At 36.9% G+C, this 26386-nt stretch overlaps 1 protein-coding gene across 2 annotated transcripts; it reads right to left on the bottom strand.

Moving 5' to 3' along the window:
* Positions 1–7470: 7470 nt before the first annotated feature.
* Positions 7471–25986, bottom strand: LOC149820246 (RGG repeats nuclear RNA binding protein A-like). 2 transcript variants are annotated; one of them, XR_016426742.1, is made up of 7 exons: positions 25622–25986; positions 23876–24263; positions 23575–23710; positions 21206–21364; positions 21014–21076; positions 20294–20573; positions 7471–7650 (listed from the first exon to the last, which is right to left on the bottom strand). XR_016426742.1 is itself a non-coding variant. In XM_089983541.1 (6 exons), the coding sequence occupies exons 1-6, from the start codon at positions 25794–25796 to the stop codon at positions 20382–20384; spliced, it is 1113 nt and encodes a 370-aa protein (XP_089839667.1). In that variant the 5' UTR covers positions 25797–25986; the 3' UTR covers positions 20237–20381. The 2 variants fall into 2 exon arrangements, 1 of the variants encoding a protein (XP_089839667.1); XM_089983541.1 differs by lacking the exon at positions 7471–7650 and having other exon boundaries at positions 20237–20573.
* Positions 25987–26386: the final 400 nt, after the last annotated feature.

Raw genomic sequence — 26386 nt, 5'->3', positions numbered from 1 at the left:
AAATATTCATCTCTATAGACTCACTATCCAAACAGAATTTCTGTGACAACTTGCAGAGAGCATATCTCTCAGTCTACAGCTCATCTGAGTCTAGGATTTGATCTAAAACTACTTTTATATGTATTAAGATCTCTACAATTTTTTAGAATTTATGGGTTTGGGGTTTAAGAGAAACAAATTTATCTTTCTTACTTGTCAGATCAAAATACACAACATATTATACCTTTTCAAGAATCAACCAAGAAACTTCAAGATTTCAAAAGAGAACTTCAAGGAAACTATTCAACAATTTTTAATCCATCAAGAACACATCAAATCCATTTATATAAATATTTAATATGTTGTAAATACAAAAATTCAACACATGACATGAATATGAAGCCTAAAATCAATCATTTTTCAAAAGAAAACACATTTGCTCTATACTATGAATAAAAATCATTTTTATGAAAGAAATAAAATTAATCCAACCTAGATCTTTTGTATATAGTCCATAAAAACAAGGTGCAATGCTTGATTGGCTTATGCTAAACCCCATACATGTTGAAAAACATAAAAAAACCATACCTAGATATAGTTTTGTTTCGTTAAAACACTACACACGAAAATGAGAGTCAAATTGTAACGTAACACTCTCGAGATACATTCCAAACACGAAAGATATCATAGATCTATTTCTCAACACATGTGATTGTTGTTCATGGCCAAGGTACAGACCTCACAATAGACCTATCACACAAAAACAAACCTAATGATGAACACGATCGATCACCAAAAAAATCATGGATATGAAAACTTACCTAGTTAACAATGGCATCCACAAGACCTGGTCGGTCCTCCTTCCTTGTTCTCTTTCTCTCAAAAAATGTGAGTAGGGGAAAAGTGAGGAGACTCAATTTCTTAAATAGAATAAGTTAGGTTTCTTACTAGGAATCATATCCTCTCTTCTAAAAAGGTTTTTAGGTGACACTCCTTCCTTTAAGTTTCCAAAAAAAATGTCACTTCTTAAATCTAGGTAAAAATAATCCCTAGTCTTTCTAAAATATTGGACTCCTCAAGTGGTTTAATGCATGAACTATAGATGCTCTCCATTTGGTCCATGATCCAACCTAGGATACACTCCTAAGATCTAATGTATAATACTAACCCCATTATTAAATAAAAAATAATTAAGTATAATGAGCCTACACCTAAAAATCTTTTAAAATAAAAGTTTTAATGCCCCAAAATTTTATCCAATTTTAAAAAAAATTTATGCACAAAGCAAATACTTAAACTAAATTGGTAAAAATCTTGGGTGAGTTACAGGAGTTAGCATCCATCATGAAAATGAAATTAAATAACATGCAATAAACAAATTTAAAAATAGTCAATACACTGGGTTCATTAAATTCAAAATTAAGAATGTATCAAAATAAAAAAACATCATCCCTGATCTCAAGAAAGTGTGGATCTTATGGCGCCAAACATAGCAATCTCGCAACCGCTCTTGTTTGATCATTCCTGACCTAAAAAAATTATAGTAAATGTCAGTCAAAATTCATAAGTCTCAATAGGAAATATCTCCCAAGGCATGCAAATAATGTGCCAGCATACAAGAGCATGTAACATTTGAAATTACCATTAAGATCATTCAAAGAAAGTATAAATAAACTTAGAGGATATCAAAATAAACAATAAAGCATGCATAAACAACTACTTGTATAAAAGTAAAATTGTATGAGTAGATTTATGTTCACTTGATTAATCCTCTGCGGGTATGCGTAGTTTGAATACGTCGAGATAGATGAGACCACTTGAGGGTTTATTATGCTTGGGTGTTTTAATACCCCGAATGACTATCTGAATCAAATTTCTAAAGGTGCAGTATAATGACTAAGAGAAAACTCCTAAAGGTTGAGCTAAACAGGATGCATCTGACATTTGTAGAAGAAACAAAACATAGCTACTTAGAATAAAATTTAGTAGTATGGGTCCCCTAACTCTGTGGGTGGAGACTATCAAGTCATTGTTGCTCGTAGTATAAAACAATAACAGTCCAACAGAGTTTGTACCACCTACCCTCTCTAAGGTAGCCCAAGACTAGATGGGTATCCAACTTTTTGAGTTATTTCGTAATATTTCATGTGATATCTCACATGTACCTACCTCATTGGGCATCAAGTGCTTCTAGAGCTCAAGTGCCTTTGTAGGATATACAGCATGACTGCTTCCATAGCAAGGCATCAGACTACACGAGTGTGGTAGTCAAACCATTTATTTTAGGTACATTATGATAACTCATCCAATAAAACTCATGGTGCATTTAAACCAGCTGAGTACCAAAAGAGAGCCCTAGTTCCTATAAATCGGTCGAGCTTTAAGTTAGATTATGTGTGCATAAAAATTATTAATTTTCATAACTTGGGCATATGTATCGTACCCTATTGGTCTTCTTTAACCATATGCCCAATCCAAGGCAAACAAACATGTGTGCATGTCACACTATAGCATCAAAATGCATTCATGGCATGTCACACACACAAAATTTCAAAAGTGCTTGTGTAGCACCACAAAGGTTATGTGGAACCTACATGCTCAGTTTCAAGCTTTCGCATAATCATGACCCTACAATTTTCACATCCCGACAATTATCAAGAATATGCATTGAACAATAGGCAGTCCATAGACTGGATATGGTCGACATTCATATGCAAAACAAATTGCATTTATGATATTTCATTCTTTTGCAAAGCTCAATAAAAACATAATATTTTTTTATGCAATAAAATTTGTATTTCTGCAAAAACATTCATATGTACCCTCATTCAAATACCATTATGGCCAGAGCAACAAAGTAACCATTTGTTTTGTCATTTTACCCGGTTTTCAAATGAAACAACCACACAATTGATTGCACAATAAAATATTTGATAATCCAATCATGCCACCAAACCATACTCGTAATAAGCAATCCAATTCAAAGAATATTGTTTTATTTTTTACAAAAATCTTGTTATCAAAATCAATGATATATATATAGACATCGACTGGGCTGCGGTGAACTACATCTGGTCTAACTGTGCACTCGTCCATCTTGTAACCATGTTATGCACATTACAGTTACTAGGTATTTTATTTTATTTTTAATTGCAGTCTGGTTGTGACAGACCTTTGGTAGGTCCGTAGCTCGCTACTGTCACGACTGTGGTGCACCAACACCCTGTTAGTCGCCCTATCAATGAAAGGCGAGCTGGGGTTGGGCTGACCCCAGCCTGCTGCACCCATATGGGTGCAGCAGCAACTGCACACTGCTAAACACAGCAAGCTGGGGTCGGGCTGACCCCAGCCTGCTGCACCCATATGGGTGCAGCAGCAACTGCACACTGCTAAACACAGCAAGCTGGGGTCGGTCAGACCCCTGCCTAATGCATTAAGCAGAGTGCAGTGCTCTGCGATGCAACAAAAAAAAAAGCCAAGCTGGGCTCAGCAGACCCCAACCAGTTGTGCTTGTACAAGGCAGCAAATACCAGTGGCGTCAGGAGGGTCTGGTGTGCCCTGATCAGGGTGAAATACATAGCAGCAGTGCCCAACAGGGTGTGTCGCACCCTACTGCTCTATGATCAGGGTCAGCTGGCCCAGGTCATGCCAGGTCAGATCGACCAGATGGGTCTGGTCTGACCAGTAGTGCCGCAAAGACACTTGGGGGAAGTGGGTTGGGGTCGGACAGACCCCTGCCCGCTCCTAAACATTTAGGGAAAGTGGGTTGGGGTAGGTCAATCCCCAGCCTGCTACGTTCAGCAGGATGCAGTGCCATGGTGCATCCAAAAATGACAGTTGGGCTAGGGGTCTGCAGACCCTAGCCAGTTGTGCCTGATCAGGGCAGTGAACAACAACAACATCATACCTGATCAAGGTGAAATGCACAGTAGCAATGCCCAAGGTGTGACGCGCTCTGCTGCACACTGATCAAGGTCAACTTTCCCAGGTCATGTCGGGTCAAACCAAACAGATAGGTTTGGTCTGACCGGCAGTGCCCCAAGGACACCCAGGGGAAGTGGGTTAGGGTCGGACAGACCCCTGTCCGATTCCAAACACCCCATAACACATGCATACACTTTTTTTTCATGACATAAACTAAATTATCAATCCATGCATAACTATTTTTTTAATAATTAAAACCAAAAAATCCTACTGAATCGTGCATGGTGAGAATGGGTATTTGAAAAATCATCAAAACAACATGCACACTACGTGGAACATGAGATTATGTATTTATTTATTTTTCTACAATTAAAGAGATAATACTAAAGCATGCAAGATCTAATACATGGACTTAATAATCATGCATGAAATTTTATTTCATGATTTAAAAGACATAGATCTAGTATTCCAACATATAATATATATACATTCATTCTCACACAACGAATCATGCGATGAGTGTATGCATCCAATAGATTAACACATACGTATATATGGTTATAATTTTTTTTTCTCTTTTATTCAACTCTTATCACACACATATTAGTGTGGTTTGATCGCATGTAATATGCCATCGATCTCACCGATAATGGTGGATCGATAAACATATTGATTTGCATTCTAGCATGATCCAATATGCTGGCTCAATACTCATGCATGAAGGTCAAAGACCCTACCTTGTAAACCAATTGAATTTGGTGATGAGAGAATGCAGTTTGGTCAAACTTCGAGCGTGCACCTTCCTTTAGTCAACTCAAGCTCCATTAATAGAATCTCCACACACTTGTCGTGTGGAGGGAGAATGAGAGGGAAGAGAGAAGAGAAGAGAGAGAAAAAGGAAATCGATAGAGAGCAAGAGAGAGAGATTGAGATAGAGATATATATATAGAGAAAGTGTGTTGGGCGTGTGAGGCTCCTACCAAGTAGGGCTTCACACAAGAATGGAAAGGAGAGAGGGCACACCCCTTTCCTTTTAGGAGCTCCTTCTCTCGTAAGGTAAGTGTTCTAAACCCTTATTCATTTCTTATCTTACCTTTCTTTTCTATGTTATTTACTTCTTGTTTTGGTTTACTTCCATAGAGAGAAAGGGAGGGGGTCGATTCTCCCTTTCTCGTTTATTTGGAAATCCCAAAAAGGAGGAAGCATTTTCTTTAGATAAGAGGGGCCCACTTGAGGGGCGACCCTCACTTGCCTTTTTATTTCATTCTTGTTCTTAAATGCTATGTTTTGTATTTAGGTAAGTAATTAAACCCAATTTTTTATTTTAAGAAATATAGTATATAGATATTTTATTTAAAATTTGGATAAATTTTATCATGGTAGGTGGACCCACAAGAGAGAGATGAGCCACCCTACCTACTATAATAGATTCAGTTATTATTAAATTCCAAAATTCTAATTAAAACTTTATCTAGATTTTCTTTTTGGTCCTGGATCTAGATTGGATCCAATTCTATTGAATTAGATATCAATCCATATCCTATGTCAAAATAGATTTTGGATCCTCTTAAGATCCAGCTCCAAATACCAGATCCAACCACTTCTAAAATGAATTTTGAATCTACTCGAGATCTAGATCCAAATGCTAAATCCAAATTAGTCTGATTGGATCCAAAACCAAATTAAATTAAATCTTAAATTATAATCCAAATTAGTTTGATTGGATTCAAAACCAAATTGAATTAAATTTTAAATTATATTTGAATTCCAATTTCTCACCAATTTCAATTTCAAGTTAAATTCTTCAAAACCTTTAAATGTACTCAAATTTATATTTTGAATTTGTATTTGCTTAAGACTATATTTAATAAAAATCAAAATTTGATCATTTGCAATAAAATTCTCTTTTATTGATTTAAATAATTATCAAAAAAAATTAAAGGTCTTACATATGTCTTCTAAAGAAATTTTGTTTCCAAAATTTAGTACAATCTTATTCAAACAAATTGTGTCACTTCTCCTGCATATCAGCTTCAGGTTCCTATGTGCACTCCTCGATGCCATGGTGTTATCATCGTACCTTGATTAGATAAATGGTTTTGGTCCTCAAGACCTGATCTTTCCTGTCTAGAATCTTCACTGGTCTCTCCTCTATAGTTAGATCCTCTCGTATATCCATATCCTCATATTGTATTATTTGAGACGGGTCATGTACGTACTTTTGCAACATAGATACATGGAAGATATTGTGTATATGTGAATACTGAGGATATGGTGCTACTTTGTAAGTCATCTCACCAATGCACTCTAGTACCAAGAACGGTCTAACATATCTAAGACTCAGCTTTTCTTTCTTACCAAACCGGAAGACACTTTTGGTAAGAGATATTTTGATGAAGATAAAACTATTGCACACTGCTAAACACAGTAGGTTGGGGTTCGATCAGACCCTGACCTAATGCGTTCAACAAGGCGCAGTGTCCTGTTGGGCAACCAAAAAGGACAGCCAGGTTGGGGGTCATCCTTTTCTATAATGAATGGTCCAACATATCTTCTACTGTAGAATGACCTGATGAAGTTACCCGAAGTGTCGAATCCACCACAGATAAAGGGTAAAGACCCATTCAAATATTGTCGATATCATCGGGTAGTGGGCCATGACACTGAAAAATGCATTGTCCTTAGGCACATCATACATAACCACATCGAAAGTGATGAGTTATTGATTGATGAGGTACCACAAAACTCGGGCAACAATGACCTGGGCATTTTTCAAGAGCCCTTCCCAAATCATGATACAAAAGAAGGGGTCCAAACCTGCTAACCGAAAGAAAATTGATTTTCAGAAAAAGCTATATAGCAGAGATTGCTTGCCAACTCACTGATATACATTACTCAAACCTTCGCATGCAATGCCAATGCCAGTTCCTATTATCTACAAATGGCTCATCAAGTTTGTTACCAAGGAGGATGAGGGTACAAGGAAGACGTGTTCTATGGAAGAACCAAGAAACCTCAAGAGAGTCCTCTAAGATAGACCCACCAGACAACAATCACATCAAGGTCCCTTTTGTAACATTCATTATAGAAAAGAATGACCTTCCTATATAGTCTCCATTGTCCAAATTTGAGGGGCAAATTGACTTACCAGCAATTCGGTTGAAGAAAGAAATGATCCCATCATCTAGCTCAAGTTAAATGTCAATCAACGACCTCTCTAAAAAATCAAAAGTCTTCTGACCCAAAGGATAGATGACTCCCACCTCAAGAGTTATCTTTTGTACCTTCATGTGCAAAAATGTGGCAATGGATGGAGAATCGCTTTGCACATGGGGTACCAACCTTTTAAGGGATTGGAAAAAGATAGCAGGACATAAGAGACTCTCTTCCAGCAGTGCCAAATGTAACACCCCAAATTTAATATCTCAAAAATTGTAGAATTTTGTTTTGAAATGGTTTTATAAAAATTACAACAGAAAATTAAACGGCATAAAAACTTGGCACGTTACTTCTTGATTACATTCACATTCATACATGCATTTAATTTAGAAATTAAACATTCATAAATTGAATAAACGTTCATACATGTCCAAATTAATAACAAAAGTTCATTTAACAAATTTAAATCAAATATCAAAGTTTTGAGCAATTAAAATTGCTCTCAGTCCAAAATACTCAGAGGTTGAGAAAGGCTTGGCCTGGTCCCCATCGCAACCTTTTGTCATCGCACGTGAGATCAATCGCTACCTAAAAACATTAAAATTCATAGGGTCAGACAAACATATCTCAGTAGTGTAGAACTATTCAAAACACATAAATTGAAACTAGTAAGTAGGAATTACTTCAAATTTTCATACATTTAATAAAAGTAAATATAACGAAATTAAACATGCATTTCTAATATCTCATGCAAGCATACATTTGTGAAACTAATTTTAATCAATCATCCACTTAGACATAAATAATTAAATAAGCATGAACAGTTAAATAATGCATACACTTACCATTGCAGAAGTCAATTTTATGCATGAACTCACTGTTATTTTTAATTAAGTTTTCTTTCTTATATGATGCATGTCATGCCTATCTAATGCACATTCATTTAAGTTTCACTTCTTAGCCCTGTGGGTACTAGTATTTTCAAACATAGGTGGCTTTGGCTTTGACTTGGTCGGGCACCTTTCACATGTCCTATGGGTGAGGGACAAGCGTATCGAGAGAGCGCTCGTAATACCTCATCCCAATGCATCTGATTTTCACTCATAATTTTCTTTCATATACGTTATAGTCTATTACAGAGGTTTTTCTTATCTTCATGGTTAGAGAGGTGCAACCTTTTGTGCTCAAAACTTTTTCTATGAAGCCGTAAGTACCACTTGTCTTCTCCTTACAAGCATCATTCTTTAGTGTTACATGTTTAACTTCTTTAAATTAAATATTTTAAGGGATTCGGCTACTTCAAGGCTAATGAATGCATATTTTAAACACATTAAATTTGATAACATACTCATACTTCTTTCTTTGCAAATATATGTGCATATGCATAAACAACGTGATGAATTTTTCTTAAACATTGCATGCATCCATTCATTTACATCATCATTATCATCATGGCAAACATATATAGAAAATTCAGCATATACAGTCCATTCACATTTGCCATTAATTCGAAATATAGATACCTTAATCCCTTAATTAGTGAAAGGCCATATAGGTAAGCTTATGCATTTGTTTAACATTCAATTCATGCTCCATGGATAGGCACTTGATTCTCTGCAAAAAATTTGCTTTTGATAGTGCATATACAGTCTGTCATTAATTCGCAAAAGCATGCATATAAATACATAAAATACGTAAGTACAAAGTAGATTCCTAAACTGATTCCAAACTTGCAAAAACCCAACTCTGTTCGATTGTTACAGAGGTCACAAAAAATTTTGCACTCATCGATCAAAGCTTAATTTTTTATATTTTGTATAGAATTTTGTCAGATTTATGATGCACAAACTGTTCATAAAAAATTATCTAGATGAGGGAGTTAGGAATGTTTTGGTGTAAATGTATACTTTTATGTTTTGACTATCACATATTAGTGCTTAGTCCATGAACATAGCTCAAAATTTTATAGTAGCTGTAAAATTTTGTTAGCTTTTCAATGCAACAAACCACTCATAAAAATGCCTCCAAAAAAGAGAGATACGAGCGATTTACTAGTCGAGTGTCAGGTCAAAAATACGTAGTTATGAAAATATACATTCAGATGGGCCCAAAACAGGCTAGCCGAATTCATATTTCTAAATTTTTTTACAAGGGTGCATTAAAAAAAAATTTAAAATATAACTACACTACTTTAGACTAATCTACAATGGATAAATCTTGTTTTCACAACCGTTGGGCCAGAAAATAGACCCGTCTTCTTGAAGCCTATTTCCTTATAACTAGTGTCGATAAATTTTGTGACAACACATATAAACTATGTAATTTTTCCATGAGATAAAATAAGAAATCATGTTAATCATTACAGTATATTCACATGAACGTCAACTACGATCTCTGACAAAAATTTGCATAAAAATAATTAGGCCTTATGTGTTTTTTTTTAAATTACAAAACTTATTTTTTAGAAAGTTGATAACATAAAACAAGTATTTTTATATGAAACACATAATAAATATCATGCTAATTTTTACAGTACATTCACGTGAACTAGTCTGCTATTTCTAACTAAAATTTGTAGAAAAATAACTAAGTAATACATGTATTTTTTAAAATTTATAGATTTTATTTCTGAGAAATCGATAGCATGATATATATTTTCTTTTTTATTTTTAACTCAAAAAATTGTCTACTTTTGAGGGTGAATCGATTCCTTCTAGAAAAAAACAAAATCAACCCATTTCTATTAGGTACAATATAATTTTTCTACGTGAATTCAATTTTTACTCCTTTTAACAAAAATTTGGATCGGGGCCTCAAATCCGATTTAGAGAAATCGGTTGTTAGAGAGGTTTTTTTTTTAAACCCCTTCTTATCTTATATTTCGACAACCCTAAGTCAAACCCATGTGTGAGAGGCATGGTTTAGGGTCTGTCCTTATAAAAAAATGGAGGAATTTATGCCTATGAATTTTGATTTACGTGTAGAGAATAGAACCCCCTACCGCTTTGGTGAAAATGGCTCCTACACTCGCGAATCCAAATTTTAAGTAGGATCTGGCCAGCCAACAAGTGTGATGACCGCACCAACGAGCTCCTTCCTCTCCTCACATGCACATGGGTATTCTCGTTGTTGGGCCAAGGGAGGATGCATAAGAATTTCGTAGGAAGAAGAGGAGAGGAGAAGAGAGAAATTAGGGAGCAAAGGGGAGAATAGAGTGCAAGGGAGAGAAAGAACCAAAAATTGACAAATAGGGGAGGGGGTGGGGTGTGAAACCCTCCCATATTATACAGAGACTAGGGGAGGTCAAGGGCTAGATGAATCACAACCCTTGATCTAAATTCGGGGTTCATTTTCTTTTCTCAAAATTTTTTTACCTTTCTTTTTCTTTTTCTTACTTTTTTATCACATTTAGTTATCTTAGGCCCTATATTTATTTTTATACATATAATGTAGTATTCATATTATATGATGTATGGAAGGGGTCATAGGGGTTGGTCGACCCCCATGGCCCAAGCTCTTTCCAATTTGCAAATGTCAACTTGCATGCTTAGCAAACAAGTTTACAAGTTAATGTTTATTTAGTTTTTTTCTTTTTTTTTCTCCTTGCTTTCTTTCCTTCCTCCCATGTTATATAGAGACTAGGGGAGTTCAAGGGTTGGATGAATCGCAACCCTTGATCTAAATAATGGGTTCATTTTCTTTTCTCAAATTTTTTCTACCTTCCTTTTTTTTCTTACTTTTTTTTGTATCACATTTAGTTAGCTTAGGCCCTATATTTATTTATATATATATATATATATATAATGTAGTATTCATATTATATGATATATGGAAGGGGTCATAGGGGTTGGTCGACCCCCATGGCCCAAGCTCTTTCTAATTTGCAAATGTCAACTTGCTTGCTTAGCAAGCAAGTATACAAGTTAATGTTTATTTAGTTTTTTCTTCTTCTTTTCTTTTTTTTTCTCCTTACTTTCTTTTCCTTTCTCCATTAGGTTTCTATTTTCTTTATTTTGGTTCAGCCCCCCCCCCACACACACACACACTAGAATCATCTAGGAGGGGACGCCTCTCTCATAAAAGCCTTAACTTATAAAAAGGCAAGTTTTGACTTTCAAGGATTGCCTTGAAATTTGACAAGTTTTATTTTAACTTGATTTTTAAGCCTTTTTTATCATTTTAAAGTTTTAAATTGGAATGCTACATAGAATAGGACGGCCCACCTATGGACTCCTACATTCTCATTAAATCCAATCAATTTACAAGTTCCATTTCACTAAATAAATTCTTAATAAATTCACTTGAAATTTAAACTTAATTCTTTCAAAACCAAAATGTGGAATTAAATGAAATGACACTAAATAAAATTTGAATTAGGCTCAAATGTAAATGCATGTCGTCTATTAAAATTTTGAATATATATATATATATATATATTAAGGATTTTTGAATTCTTCATAAATGATTTCTAAAAAAAAGAAATCACTACGATCGATGAGACCCTAGGGGTGTGTGGGTGTATTTCATACACTTAGGAAATTTTTTCTAAGTGCTATATACCCTAAAGCATAATGCTAAACTCCAATTATTATTTTTTATTTATTACACAAAAAGAGAATTATAAAAATTCACAAAAATTTCTCAAAAAATCACAGGTATTACATCCAACATCGATGCATGGAAAAAGAAAATTGCTCTCATCGATCTACTATCTCAATCGGGTGTTCTTCGAATGTGAGATCTTTCTGCACCTCTGCCTCATCATACTGAATGATATGCGTAGGGTCCAGCACATACCTTCTCAACATCAACATGTGAAAAACATCATAGATGTTCGAGAACTGAAGCAAGATTGCTAACCTATACGTTGTGTGTCCCATCTTCTCGAGGATGACGAAAGGTTATACATACCTCGGACTCAACTTTCATTTCTTGCCAAACCAAAACACGCACTTCGTTGGCGATACTTTGAGAAACACATGGTCTTCCACTTCGAATGTGACTTCCTAACACTTCGGATCTACATAACTCTTCTGACGGCTCTGAGCAGTCACAAATCTCTTACAAATCAATTGCACCTAATATGTGTAGTGTTGTAAGAGTATTGGTGAGTCGATAGCTTGATCACCAACCTCGCTCCAACAAACTAGGGATCTACAGGGTCGTTCGTACAATGCCTAATAAGACGTCATGACGATACTCGAGTGAAAGCTATTTTTGTAGGCAAATTCAGCTACTTCAAATGCTTACTCCATTCTTCATTCCACTCTAAAGTACAAAATCATAGCATATCCTCTAAGGTTTGGATAGTCTTCTCCGACTGTCCATCCATCTGAGGGTGGAATGTCGTACTAAACTTAAGTTTTGTCCCCAAAGCTTTCTGAAGTTGCTCCCAAAACTTTGGCGTGAACCTCGAATCTCTGTATAAGATGATCGAGACAGGTAATACATATAACCGGACGATCTCGTTGACGTACAAATCCGCCAGACTCTCTAGTGTCAGATTTGTTCTGGTCGGTAAGAAATGTGCCAACTTTGTAAGGCGATCTACGATGACCTAAATGGTGTTGTGTTCTGAGCAGACCAACCACGAAGTCCATGGCATTGTCCTTCCACTTTCATTGTGGAATCTCTATCGTTTGTAATATGTTGTCAGGTCTCTAATGCTCTATCTTGACCTGCTGGAAAACTAAGCATCTCAATACATATTCGGCAATGTCTACCTTTATGTTGTACCACCAGTAGTTCCTCTGAAGGTCCTTATACATCTTCGTGCTACCCGGATGTATAGTAAACTTGATCTGATGCAACTCGTCAGACACAAAAAATAAAACAACGATAACATTTCTAACCAATAATTGCAACAATGCCCCGCTAGCGCACAATTAGGACGGGATGAACTGGTCAAGTGTTTCGCACTCGTCACCTCCAGCAACGGGCTGCCAAAGAACATGCAAACAAGTAGTATACAGTTGCGAGGTCTAGCCACTCAGGTTTAGTCCACGGTTCATTGTCTGTCATCCACTCTCTTTCTCTCTCGTGTCTCTCTCTCAAAGAAGTACGCAAAAAAGAGAGGGTTTCCAAAACTTTCATTTCATAACTCATTGTCTTTTGCTTTGTTACGTAAGGTTTAAATAGGAAGAAGAAAAAGAAAGACGTTTGAAGCTCCCAACGTCTTTCAACTTATCTAACAACTATACTATTAAATAACAAAATTTAAACTAAAAATCTATATAAGAGAAAACCTACCTACTTGCATTTAAATACAAATGCCTACTTACCTACTACCTAATTTTAAGGAACACCTACCTATTACCATTTAAAACAAGGAAAGACAGTAGAAAGGGGGGAGAACTCTCAATGTCTACCCTCTCCTTGGCATAAGGTCACCCTAACTGGATCTAATATTAGTTGGGTCCAGACCCACAAATGGTAGATCAAGATTGAATTTGACTAAAATAAACTTACAAAGAAAACATAATTTTCAGAAAACTCAAAATAAATCTTAATCATTATTCTTTGAAAGTCTCAGTATTCACACGCAAATTGAGGCAGCAAAACTCACTAAATCACAATGATAACATAAACCTTTCCGTTGGTACTTTTTCATGTGCTCATTGGCAAGCCTCTAAACTTAATATTGATGTTGTTATGGTTGGTTGAGGCTTAGAAGGGTACTTGTGTGTTCATCTTCCTTATCTTGGAGAAACGATTTGGTGTTGCTGACTTGGTTGGTTAGGCTTGAACCGGCTTGGTTAGTCACTTTCTTGGTTGTGGTAGGAACTCGGCTCCACCTCACCATCTTAGCTTGTCTTTCTTTAGCTAGCCTTGGCAACTGAAAGTATTAAGTGAAATTCGTTGGCCTAATAATATTCACTTCAATTTGTATCTTATAATTGAGTCTGCACCTATGAAGGTGCTCAAAGCATATTGTAACCAAACAGTCACCATGTTGCTCAAGGATTTAAAGTCTGCTTGATATTCAACCATATTCCCCTCTTGTTTGGAAGGCCCAAAATTGATAACAAGGGCCTTTGTGAAGCGTTGCTAAGTAGGAGTCCTAAGATTGGACTCAAACCACCAGTATCACCTTATGACATCTCCTTTCAAATAGATTGAGGTAAAGCTGATTCTCTCAATTTTTGGGTGTTTGTGCCACCTTAAAATATTGTTCAGCTTTGAATATCTAGCTGATGGGGTCTATGGCATAAAATGTTGGAAACTTGAGGCGTGTTTGCCTCCCTTGTTTATGGTGTGTGCTAGGCCTTAGATCCATTGTGTGAAAATTTATAGCAACTCAAATTTTATAGCAACTCCCTTATGCTTGTTAATCTCTGATCATTTTTTAGCTCTTAACCCATCAAACTCTTGAGCCCCCTAAGTCACCATGGTTTTCAACTAGGTGCAACCAGGTTAGGTAAGTGCAGTCTTGGTTCAAACTGGTTTAGTTTTGGGTTCGTTGGTCAAAGTCTGGGTAGAATCACAGCTGAGACTTGATATGGTCTTCAAGTATGGGTTATTGAGGATCTAAGGTTCAATATTTAGGGCAATTAACAGGGTTAGGCCGGGCTAATTAGGTTCACACAAAAACATGTCTGAATGGATCAGGTTCAGGAATTACACAGTTTGGGTAACACAAGTTTTACTACAGAATTTTTACCAATGGGGGCTCCACGTGGTTGGTAGGAGCTGTATGTGCACATCTCCTTTTGGTGGGTTGTTGGAGGTTCAAAACCCAATAGTACATTGAATAGTAACTGGTGGGGATATGCCTAACCTCGGCTTGTCTTTAAAAAAAAAAATCTACAAATTTTTTACCAAAAATGATCATACTTTGTGGATCTGATTTCTTAAAAACCTTATAATTTTTTATATTATCTCAATGTTCAAAATCGCAAATATTCAACATCATTAGGACCTTTTTACCCTTCACAACTGCAAATTGAGGCCTTATTGTGATAAAATTATACCCATTGTCGACTAGGTCCAACTCCTACTTAAATTCAGAATCGCAGGTTATTTTATATGGACCTTACAAACAAGCATAAATTTATTTGTAAATTCTCGATAAAACTGAAACCACTAAAATAGCAAATATCCTACTCTTTCTCATATATGTCAATATTTTGCATAAATATATTTGTGAATTACTTTTCGCAAATATCTTATTTTTTTGCATATACTTTCTAAAATTGTATAAATTTATGTACAAAAACAGTCAGCACTAAATTCGCAAATAAGATAAGCAAACAATTATAAATATATACAATAATATATATTTCTATAAAAAAACTATAAACATAATAAACCCTATCGATGACAACATAAGAAAACATACAAAATACATCAATAGCAACAACACAAATATGCACAAGAATATTCAATGATCATGAGTTGGATCTGTTCACATATCTGATTCTAGGTTGCCATATTAAATAAAAATATGCATGAGGATACACATGTATATATTGTATAGAACTCACCTTGTGAACCGGTAGGTGCAAGGATAATGCAACCTTCTTAAAATGCACTAATCGTCACAAGGATTCTTCGAAAAAAAATTGTAGACACAAACGAGAAGAGGAAACCTTTGAACAAAAACAAAAATATATATGATTCAACAAAATCATAAATATTAAGAAAAAACATATATAATAAAAAATTTACAAATATTTAAGTAATAATTGTGATTTTATTGGTTCCCTTTAAGTAGAGTTTCGCACATGAATTTATGCAATTTCGAGAAGTATATGTGAAAGTAAAATATTTATGAGAGGTGTTTCACAAATATATTTATGAAAAATATTGACATATATACCAAAAAGTAAGATATTTGTGATTTTGGTTATTTCAGTTTCACCAAAAAATTGCAAATAAATTTATGCAAATTCGTAAGATCAGTATAAAAAATATGTGATTTTGGATTTAAGTAAAAGTTGAACCTAACTGACGAGCGATACAATTTTATCACAATAAGGCCTCATTCGCAGTTGTAAAGGGTACAAGGGACATAACGATATCGGATATTAATGACTTTAAACATAAGAAGAATATAAAAAATTATAGGTTTTTAGAAAATGGAGTCAAATTATCCGTAGAGTATAATCATTTTTCAAATTTTTTATCTCACAATGCATATGCTCCAATGTCCAAAAATTGGAGGGTATCAAGTGAACACATGTAGGAAACTTCAGTAAAAATTTTGGGTTGCGATTCCACAGGAATTAGAAGATACGATTTTTTTAATTTGGCTAATTTTCAGGGTTTGGATTGGGTTGGCCTGCATAGAGTTGGCACCAAAGCTAGGTCAAGAACTTGAATTCACGAAGTCCAAACTAGTTTCGCACCACCAATCACGTATTTTAGAACTTCTTCACGCCCCAAAACAGCAAATAACAAGAATAGGTACTATAGCAGGAAAATGTAATCAAATTTCACAACTTATGAATCCAAGATCAAGATCTTGAGAACTGCATCGTGGGTTTGAGAGATCCACGTGAATTCAATCAAGAATCTAACTCAATTCTTATTCAATCACTCCACAACAAAAGATCATGTGTTCAAACAACTCCTATACTCTTCAACATATATATGACCCAAAATTGAATTCATTCAAGAATTTCACCAAAAAAACGCTCAAGCAATCTAACTCAACCGAGGTGGCCATGCAATACGTAGAAGCAATCAAGATTTAACCAAAGAACATGGGAAATCTTGAATGACCCCAGAATTCACTTCGACTCGCACCTTAAGTACTAAATTTCGTCATATAGAGGACCCAAAGATTTCTGAAGATCTGAACCCAAGAATTTTCAAAAATTTAAATCCAGTGACCACTAGGAACTCGATAGTGTATGGAACTTGCACTAGAGTTCAATAAGAATGAAATCACTCATCCAAGATTCCTCTCCAGATGTGAGTTTAGTTTGTAAATCACCTTCAGTACTACTTCACTTGATCTTGCTGTGAAATTGGTCCAGCAGTAACCACTTCCATGATTTGACTTCTTGGAGTTGATAAAGCCTCCAATTTTGAGGCCAATGGGTTGAGCTCCTCCTTGTGGGGTTGAGCATCTCAATAGAAATTCTTCTTGGATCTTCAATGATGAATGATGGTGAATGAGATCTTAATGCTCTGATACTAGAAATGATAACAGCCATTGGTATGATTAGGTAAGAAGTCAAGCTTCAATGGTGAAATTGGAAAAAAGAACAGAAGGGAAATCAGCTAGAGCATGGAGCGGAGGTCAGCTACTAGGGAATGGGAGAGAGAGGGAATGGAGTTAGGGAACTGAGAATTGGTCAGTGAGAGTTGTTGTAATGAATGAAGATGAAGAGATTCTCTCAACTAGAATTAGTTGGAAGCCTAATCTCAACTTATAACACTAGAAGAGTCAAATCTCACAAAAGAGCCTATTGTATTGAAATGAACAAGATGAATCCAAGTCACATATTTATAGCTCATGAAAAAACCATTAGGCATTAATAACTACCCCTTACATTCTTTTCAAAAATGCCCTTGAAGACTTTACATAATAACCACAATGCACTCTTGCACCCACCCAAGCCTAGTAGTTGGCCTAGGCCCATGCCCAAGGCTAGGTCCGTAACACTGCTTGCATAATAACTCAGTGTTAATCGTCCAATTTGACCGCAACAGCTAGTCACAAAAGATAACATAATATAAGGAACCAATACTGATCAACATAATGATGGCAAATGGATGCAGAATAACATAGAAGAACTTGATCGATACTATTTATGAAATATGAGACCTCAGCAGCGCGTTTCAGATCAGCTTGTAACCACATTACTAGTTTAAACAAGCATCTGGGGCCTGGCCTACGGTACCTGGTCTATCATGTTTTTTGAAGAGTGTTGGGACTTCAATTCTCACATCACAGCATTTTCTCAGAGTACAGCATGAACAAACAATTTCTGAGACAATGAATACAGTAATGTTGCAGGTTCTAGTTATGGTTTGGATTTTCACAGCAACAATACATGAGTATATAAGAAGTTGAAGCAATGCAAGAAAAAAGTAGCACACTAGCCATCAACAATGGCGACCATAGAATGTGTCATCGGGTACGATTTCTCAGAACCCTAAGCCTAGGTATTCCCCTTGAATCCTAGGGGCTATCTCCCAATCCCAGCTTGACTAAAAAGGAAGAAAAACAACTCTAAGGGTAAGCCTGCCTATGCGAACGCAATACATACCGTGAACTTGATAAAAACGATGCACCCTGAGAAGCAGCCACAGTATAACATTCATAAATACATCAGATAAACAGAACCTGAAACATTCTTGAGTGCGATCCTTGATTATAGCACTTGACGGATCCAAGAATCCAGAGAGTGCTGCTTCACGATTGAGGACTATCAGGTAGGCTGACACGGTGACACCAAGCACCCAGTTACACAAGACCTCAAAGATTTTGTATACCACAACTACAGTGTCATACATACAGAAAAGGGGGAAATGCCCATTGAACCAAGGGCAGGAAATACTATTAACACAGTTTCGATATCAATATATCACGAGACCAAAGACAGGCCACAAGGATGCAATTGCATATCCCAGATTATTTATGTTTTTACGCCTCATATCATGAGCAAACTAGATGCTTTCATCAGATTAAAATATAGCCTCCAAGTTCAAACAACAAAGGTAGATACAACAATAGGGTTTCACCAGCTTGCTTACACCATCACTTCCCATTTTTCTTATTACTTGCATGATTCTGAACAAAAGATTAGCTCAAGCAACAAAACCACCATGAATTTTGTAGTGGCTGTGAATAACGTTAGTGAGTGGAGAAGCAGAGCTTCCAACCAAGAGAAAGGGAAGCATCCACTAACCTTAGGATACCGACCTAAACACACAACCATCATGAGAAAATTATCTATAGGAATAGAAAGTATATATACTGATAAAATAACATATCCACCATGTAGGATGTGTCATGAATAAAGATCAATGAGTTTTCTAAAACATGGCGATAACAGATCTTTCTGATTGGATAAAAAGATCTTGAGAAAATGTATATAAATATCTACAAGTTGTGGAAGATTGGAAGGCAAAGTTATATAATATGCTGATAAAATAACATATCAAACATGTAGGATGTGTCATGAATAAAGACCAATGAATTTTTTAAAACGTGATGAGATTAGATCTTTGCGACTGGATAAAAGGATCTTCCAACATCTTGCCACTCACCCCACCACTGTATACTTAAAAAAAACAATAACAATGTACTGCAAGATAACCCAAACTTCATATCTAATCCCCATAGGTTTCAGTATTATCATTGTTAATAACGTTTGAGAACAATATGCTCTTGCAAACCATCATAACAGAGCCCACAAAAATTAGATCATGAAGAAAGGCCTAATCAAAGGACAACTGACATAGCGGTAAGAAGGTTGATGATGGAAACAGTGTAGAAGACAATGCCACAAATGGATCAAAATGCTTCTAATAATCAATCTGGGACTATAGTAAGAATGTGAATAAAATGTAGGTAATTTTCTTGTTAAGGCAACTAAGTATCAGAGATGGGGGGAAAGGTGTTTACTACTTGCAAGAACCTTTCCATGGGAAGCTTTTCTGTTAAGGTCAGCTAAATACAAAAAAACACCTTTGACTCTTTACATGCATATAAAACAGCAGAAAGAAAGAATTAGATCGTTGGGGGGCGGGGAATCCATTAATGAAATTTCTGGAGCGCCCATCACACACCGCAAACTGGTTAGACAACTGAGGCAGAACATAGGAGTAATGAACATCTGGATATGTCCTATTTTATAAAGTAGCAAGTGGATCCCCAGAACATCATTATGGTACACATTTGACACTGGTCACAATACATAAGATGACAAGATGTTCAAGAGCATCACATGATGTGTGAACATGAAAGAACCATAACAACGTGACCAGAAATCCAGTTGCAAAATTTCAAAAAGATCATGTATAATAAACAAATGTAATAATGTGCAAAACAAGACAGTAAACAGCAAATGTTGAACAAGCAACACTAACAACTGGCAGGAAAAAGTTTGAAGTTAAAACTCAAAAGCATATAATTTTGGTTGTGACAATTCTTAATGACCCACCAACGAACTCTAGCTCAAAATTGAAGGTAAGTTCAAGCAACACACAGTAAGACATATATGGCAACACTTGAATATACATCATTGAAAAGAAAGTGATCTCAGATACAGGAAACCTCATTATTCTCGTGGATCCTTGCATCAACTCCTTGAAATACGAGATGTAAGAAACTAATGAAGCAAGCATCTACTGATGATAAAAATCTACTTCCCACCCAGTGTGGGGAACTGTCCTGGATCTTCAATAGAAGGAGCTGTCGGTGCATTCGGATTGCCACCAGCAAAACCCCCTCTAAACCCTCCACGATCACCACGTCCCCTGCCACGACCTCGCCCTCCAGGGCTATAGTACCTTTCCCCTTCAGCTGGCTTTAGGAATTCATTGATACTAACAGCCTGCCAAATGTAAGAAAAAAGAAATAAATAGAAGATAATCCTGTGATGCAAAATAATTAAAGAAAACACATGCAAGCATGCAACTAGAAAGTAAACATACACACATAAGAAATGTAATAAAAATATCAGAAAATTCAAAAAGACAAATTTATTCAATTTAGACTTTTCATTATCTTGATATTTTCCATTTTAGTCCAAAACCTTTAAAATCACTATTTTCAGAATATCTGAAGCTCTGAGCCTTCTGAGAATTGGTGACTAGTGGGTGGATGTGATGTTGCAGTTGTTGCATGGATACCGGTGAATCCAACATGATTCTTGTAAGAAGTCCACGAAGCTTTTAAGACCAGATCCAGTGCAACCAAAAGGGCCAGTTATTCAGTGCGCACACACAGAAACACACATATAGATATGCACACAGATGTGAATATGCTGCAAACCTTTTTTATCTTTTCATCCTTCTCTGTACTTTCCTTCCGCCTACCCAAATCTTTCTCAGATCCCTTATAGACAACAATGTAAACATGAAAACAGATCAACAATCTTAGACAAAATTACCATCACTGTTCATGTAAAGAGACAACTCGGTGTTAAATAATTAAGCCTAAAAAAACTGAAAATAGTGTGCTTACCAACTTAATAAATACATCATCATTGCCTTTCTTGAGTGAAAGTTGTTGCATAGACTCAAGCTCTTTGTCTGGAATAACCTTCCTCTCCTCGGTCTTCATTGCAAGTAAAGCTTTTCTCTTTTCCTCCATCATTTTTTCATACTCATCGAGAGTCATTTCCTTTTAAAAAGATATAATAATGTAGATGCAGGGTGAGATAAATATGCATTGCAGTTCAAACTAAAAGAACTAAACATAAACATATTGTGCAACACAAATATCAACTAGTGGGCAGATGCCCTACGTAGAAAGACTATGGCAAAGGATTCTCCAATTACTAGTCAGTCCGTTAATAAAGTAGTGGCCGCTGCATAATGGTTAACAGACATTTTTCAGGTGGCATCTTAGAAGATAATCGTCTCAGGTGTGACATATATACAATAGCAGAAATGGTAAACCTTCAATGAATTCAGGCAATGCCTCACTTAAACATAAAAGAGAACACTGCAAACTAAACAGAAAAACCATTAAAAAAAATCATGGATTTGCATCTCAGGAGCAGCACACTTTTGCCAAGTTAGCCATCAAAGTGTCCCCCAAATTTCGTGTTTTTATAATTTTCTTATGATAAAGCAATTTGATATGCTGTCAGGTTATATGAAAACATCAAGGGAAAAAAGAATATAAGAAGCACCTTGGAAAATGTGGACAGAGAGGCATAGTATCTAAAGAATATCATGAATGCCTTTCTTGACAAAAAAAATCTTTCATCAAAAAGAAGATAAGAAAACAAACTTCTCTACTTCTCAATGTAGCCTTTTGCTATTCTCATGTTTCTGAGACAAATTTGGTTTCTCAACAGTCTTGCAAGTAGGGATGGCAGTGGACCGGGGAAAAAAGGGGCCCCGCCTCGCCCCGTTTGGACCGGGGATGAAGGGTATGAAACGGGGATGGAGGCAGGGATGAAGGCTTTCCATCCCCATGTAGGGATGGAGGCGGGGATGGACTTACGCTTTCCCCCGCCCCGTCCTGATCCCCGCCTTGCCCCATCCCATCCCCAATCCTTCTAAGGGATGACAATAGACCGAGGGGAAACGGGGCCCTGCCCTGCCTCACCCCCATTTGGACCGGGGATGGAGGACATGAAACGGGGATGGAGGTTAAAATCCATCCCCGTGCGGGATGGAGGTTCGGGTTTTGAGATGGGGCGGGGGTGGAGACCAAGGTTGCCAGACTAGGAAGCGGAAGCGAAAGCGAGAAGAGATGCATTTTAAAATGTATAGGAAGCGGAAAGCGAGGAATAAAAAAAAGAAATATAATAATTGAATGTGAATCATAATGAAACACAAATGAAAACTAAAATAAAAGTGACTAATATTAAATTTCATGATTTTTTAGTGTAAAAATTAAATTTTTAACAAAATCTAAAATTGATGATTACCAATTTAGAGAAAGTACATGGAAGTTTGTGAGAAGAGATAGAAAACACATGAAAAGTTGAGTAAGAGAACATATAAGATGAATAAATGAAGTGTGTGGAAAGCATACGAGAAGCGTGGGGGAATCGAGGTTCTCATCAAGTTTCGAAAGCGAGGAGTATCGCGCTTCCGAAGCGAGTTTCTGAGAAGCAAGCTTCCCACCTATCTAAGAAGCTTCTAGTAACTCTGGTGGAGACCTTATCCCTCGTCCCAATCCCCGCCCCCGCTTGTCCGGGAAGCAAGCTTCCCACCTATCTAAGAAGCAAGCTTCCGGTCCATTGCCATCCCTACTTGCAAGATACTTAGGTCATTAGATGAAAGCATCTCTGCAATTTCACTATGACCAAAGATCAACAAGATGTCAAAACTCAAAAGAGAAATGGCTATCTGCATGATTATAAGACATATGTGCCACAAATCTGGACACGGGGACACGACTATATATATATATATATATATATATATATATATATATATATATATATATATATATATATATATATATATATATATATAACAATTATAAATGGACAAAAATAGATTCGGTCAAAGTTGACCGAGTCCAAAATTAATTTTAATAAATGGACAAAAATAGACTCAATCAAAGTTGACCAAGTCCAAAATGTGGACGGACTCGGCCCCGATGCGTTGACCGAGTCTGACACTTCGTTGACCATGTCCAAAGCCACACCTGTGTCAGGTACGGGCGACGCGGGTGCGTCGACCTTTTAGCCGAGTCCGTGTGACTTAACTTTACAAGCATATATAGAAGAAACACTGTTAAGAGAGAACAAATACGAAAGCATTCTCACTTCCACATGAACAGACTTCACATGAAATGCAATACAACCAATCAGATAGATGTTCTGTTGCAACTAGAGAAGCATGTAGACTGGAAAAAGAACAATGTACCTTGTCCTCTGACTCCTTTTCTTCGGCTTCCTTAGAAGCATCTTCCTTGTTTGTCTCCACAGGATCATCTTCATTCTCTGGCTGCTTCTCAGGAGTCAAGCTCTTTTCTTCAGTAGATGTAAGTTCCTCTGTTGCCCTGATTTATTGGAGAAATCAGACAGTAAATACCATTCAAATGAAGGCTATATGCAGGAAATTGAATTAATGAGTATCATGAACATTTTGCAAGGGCTAGAAGGTACTGGTACACATAAATAAGGATCACAAGCATGTGACCTGGAGAGTGTAAAAACTACTCAACTGGACAACTTCATCAGTTGGAGTTCCCCAATTTCCTCGACCTGCACCTTCTCGTTTAAGCTCAGTGCCACGACCTGTTCCACTGCGGCGCTCAAACTGCCTCCGTGGCCGTTCAGAATCACCTGTCTCTTCATTTCCATAACCACCACGACGGCCACCGCGGTAGGGACCGCGAGGCCCACCATAGCCACCATGACTCCTTTCAGAAGGCCTTCCTACTTCTCCATCTTCACCTAAATTTGAGCCTCCCGAGAACCCATTATTGTAGGAACCCTCATTGGTATTGAAATCTCTAAACTGCCCACCTCCACGCCCTCCACCGCGTCCACCACCACGGCCACCTCGGCCACCACCACGCCCAGAAAGAGGTTCATTTTTTGCCTCCCTCACTGTTAAGTATGCAGAAGCAATTAACCATAAGAAAGAATCATAGATGATAGAACAAAAAATAAGATCACGTTGGCATATTGCAATATCTGTGCATGTTAAATATATAGGTTTTCTAAACATTCAGTGGATCTAAATTCCTTTAGGTAGATCTGGTGAGCCCATAGCAATCCAACAAATTAAGTGCTTAAATACAATATGAGAAAGGGCCCTACCCGGTGCAGACTTATGCTCTGTGATGCTGGGGAGGGGCATAAAAGGTTGGTCCTAACTTTTGCTTTTATGCTCAAACCAGCATATCCACAGAGACAGTACAAGCACTTACCACTGCACCAAGAAATGATCAGACCACATATGGGTTTCTGAAACCTGGATCCATCCGGGTCCAAATACTTCACACTAGTTATACATAAGATAATGATTCAGCTCGGATTCAATGAAATTGGATTGGTTTTGAAGTCGTCTACCACGGAACAAGCCTGAATCCGAAGAGGTCATCCACCATTATCAGTTACATGTAGGATTGAACTAAATGCAACCTATTTACCTCCCTAACAGCATTGCCAAGCTATTTTTTTGTCGCTAATGCTCCACTAAGACTATCACTGATCATGAATAACGCATAAGTAAAACAAAGTAAAAGCAAAACTCATACTCCATATGGAACTAAACGATACAAGGATAACTTTACTACGAATAACAATCCATTTTATGAGGGGGGTCTAAGTAGGCATCCACATTTCACAATCCTAGCTTAACAAGCTCACCAATTCAACAATGTTCACCATATGAAATGAAATATCACGAGACACTTTTTTAAGCACTTCCACTACCTCTTACATTTCACCACCATCGACCCACCCAACGACAAAGGGGCATGGGGTCTATGGGCTTAATGAAACCAAGTAACTTTAAAAAGAATATGGACAACTAATCATTCAGAATATACATCCCGATTCTGAAATAAAAAACAACAATCCTGATGCTTGAATCCATAAAAACACAGTGAAAATAAAATCGTGCCATATGCATTCAAAACAACCACTTAAACAAAATTCCCAGCCCCAATTTTCTACAAATGTTGATCACAATTCTCTATCAAGATGAACAGCGTCACACGAGCAAAATCTACACTAAGCTCCACACAAGTAAAACCCACCAAACCACATGAATTACTACATGAAACCATCAAAAAAGGAAAACTGTAGCCAATTTACCAACACAAGAAAAATATACCGCAGAAGCACGCAAAAAAAACTGAAGAAAACCGACTGAAGACATCAGCTCGATACACGAAAATACGAAGAATCAAGACTGTAAGGAAACGGGAAGCCAGCGGGAATTCGAAACATCCACTCACCGACTTGCACCGGAGGCAGCGGCTTCGTGGGGAGCTTTGCTATGGCCGGAGCCGCTGCGGTCTTCTTCCCACCGGAGGACGCGGCAGCCGCAACCGCAGCCGCCGCTTTGGCGATGAGCTGCGACGGGTCGTCGTTGTCGTCGCCGAGCAGATCGAAAGGGTTCGCGGTCGCCATCCTCCTCCTGGATAAAGAGAGACAGAAAGAGGAAAAAAGAGAGATACCTCGCAAGGCCCCCCTAATTCATCCGATCGACGTTCATCATGAAGTTGTAGAGCGCCTCCTCGCTACAGAAACCCTCGCATTCCCTGTACGAGTTGAGGGTTTTTGCTACAGAGAGAGAGAGAGAGAGAGAGAGAGAGAAACCCTAGCCGCACTGAGAGAGTTACATATAGACAGAGACGCCTCGTCTATTTGTGCTGTTTTCCTCCGATATTTTCTTCCTTTTTTCTTTATTCAAAGATAAATCTTTTAATTCTGAAAGTATAATCTTATCCTTGATTTCCTTGCTCATGGACTCAAATATTCTTTGACTTGGGGATTGTCCATTCCACCCTCCAAAACCCTAAAAAGGAGCATTTGTTTCATACTTTTCTTATAAAAATTAATGGTAAAAAAAATATTTTACATGAAATATGTCATAGGAATCACATCTTTCCTGTCAAAAATGGGTTTATACCAAGTTTGTCAGAATGAGAAACAGAAACTTGAAAAGTTTGAGAAATAAATGGAAAGCAAATGAGAAACGATTAAGAAAAACAAACGCT

The sequence above is a fragment of the Nuphar pumila genome, chromosome 12 (genome assembly GCF_984573655.1).
Source record: "Nuphar pumila chromosome 12, dmNupPumi1.hap1.1, whole genome shotgun sequence".
Lineage (NCBI taxonomy): Eukaryota > Viridiplantae > Streptophyta > Magnoliopsida > Nymphaeales > Nymphaeaceae > Nuphar > Nuphar pumila.
Note: the sequence above shows the minus strand (reverse complement) of the source record. Positions and strands in the feature narration are given on the sequence as shown.

Excerpts from the sequence above, each read along its gene's own strand:
- LOC149820246 (XM_089983541.1), bottom strand. The coding sequence starts at position 25,796 with ATGGCGACCGCGAACCCTTTCGATCTGCTCGGCGACGACAACGACGAC. Across the intron at positions 24,264-25,621 it reads GCTGCCTCCGGTGCAAGTCG|TGAGGGAGGCAAAAAATGAA; the intron begins GTGAGTGGATGT and ends CATACTTAACAG. Across the intron at positions 21,077-21,205 it reads ATGATGTATTTATTAAGTTG|GGATCTGAGAAAGATTTGGG; the intron begins GTAAGCACACTA and ends GTTGTCTATAAG.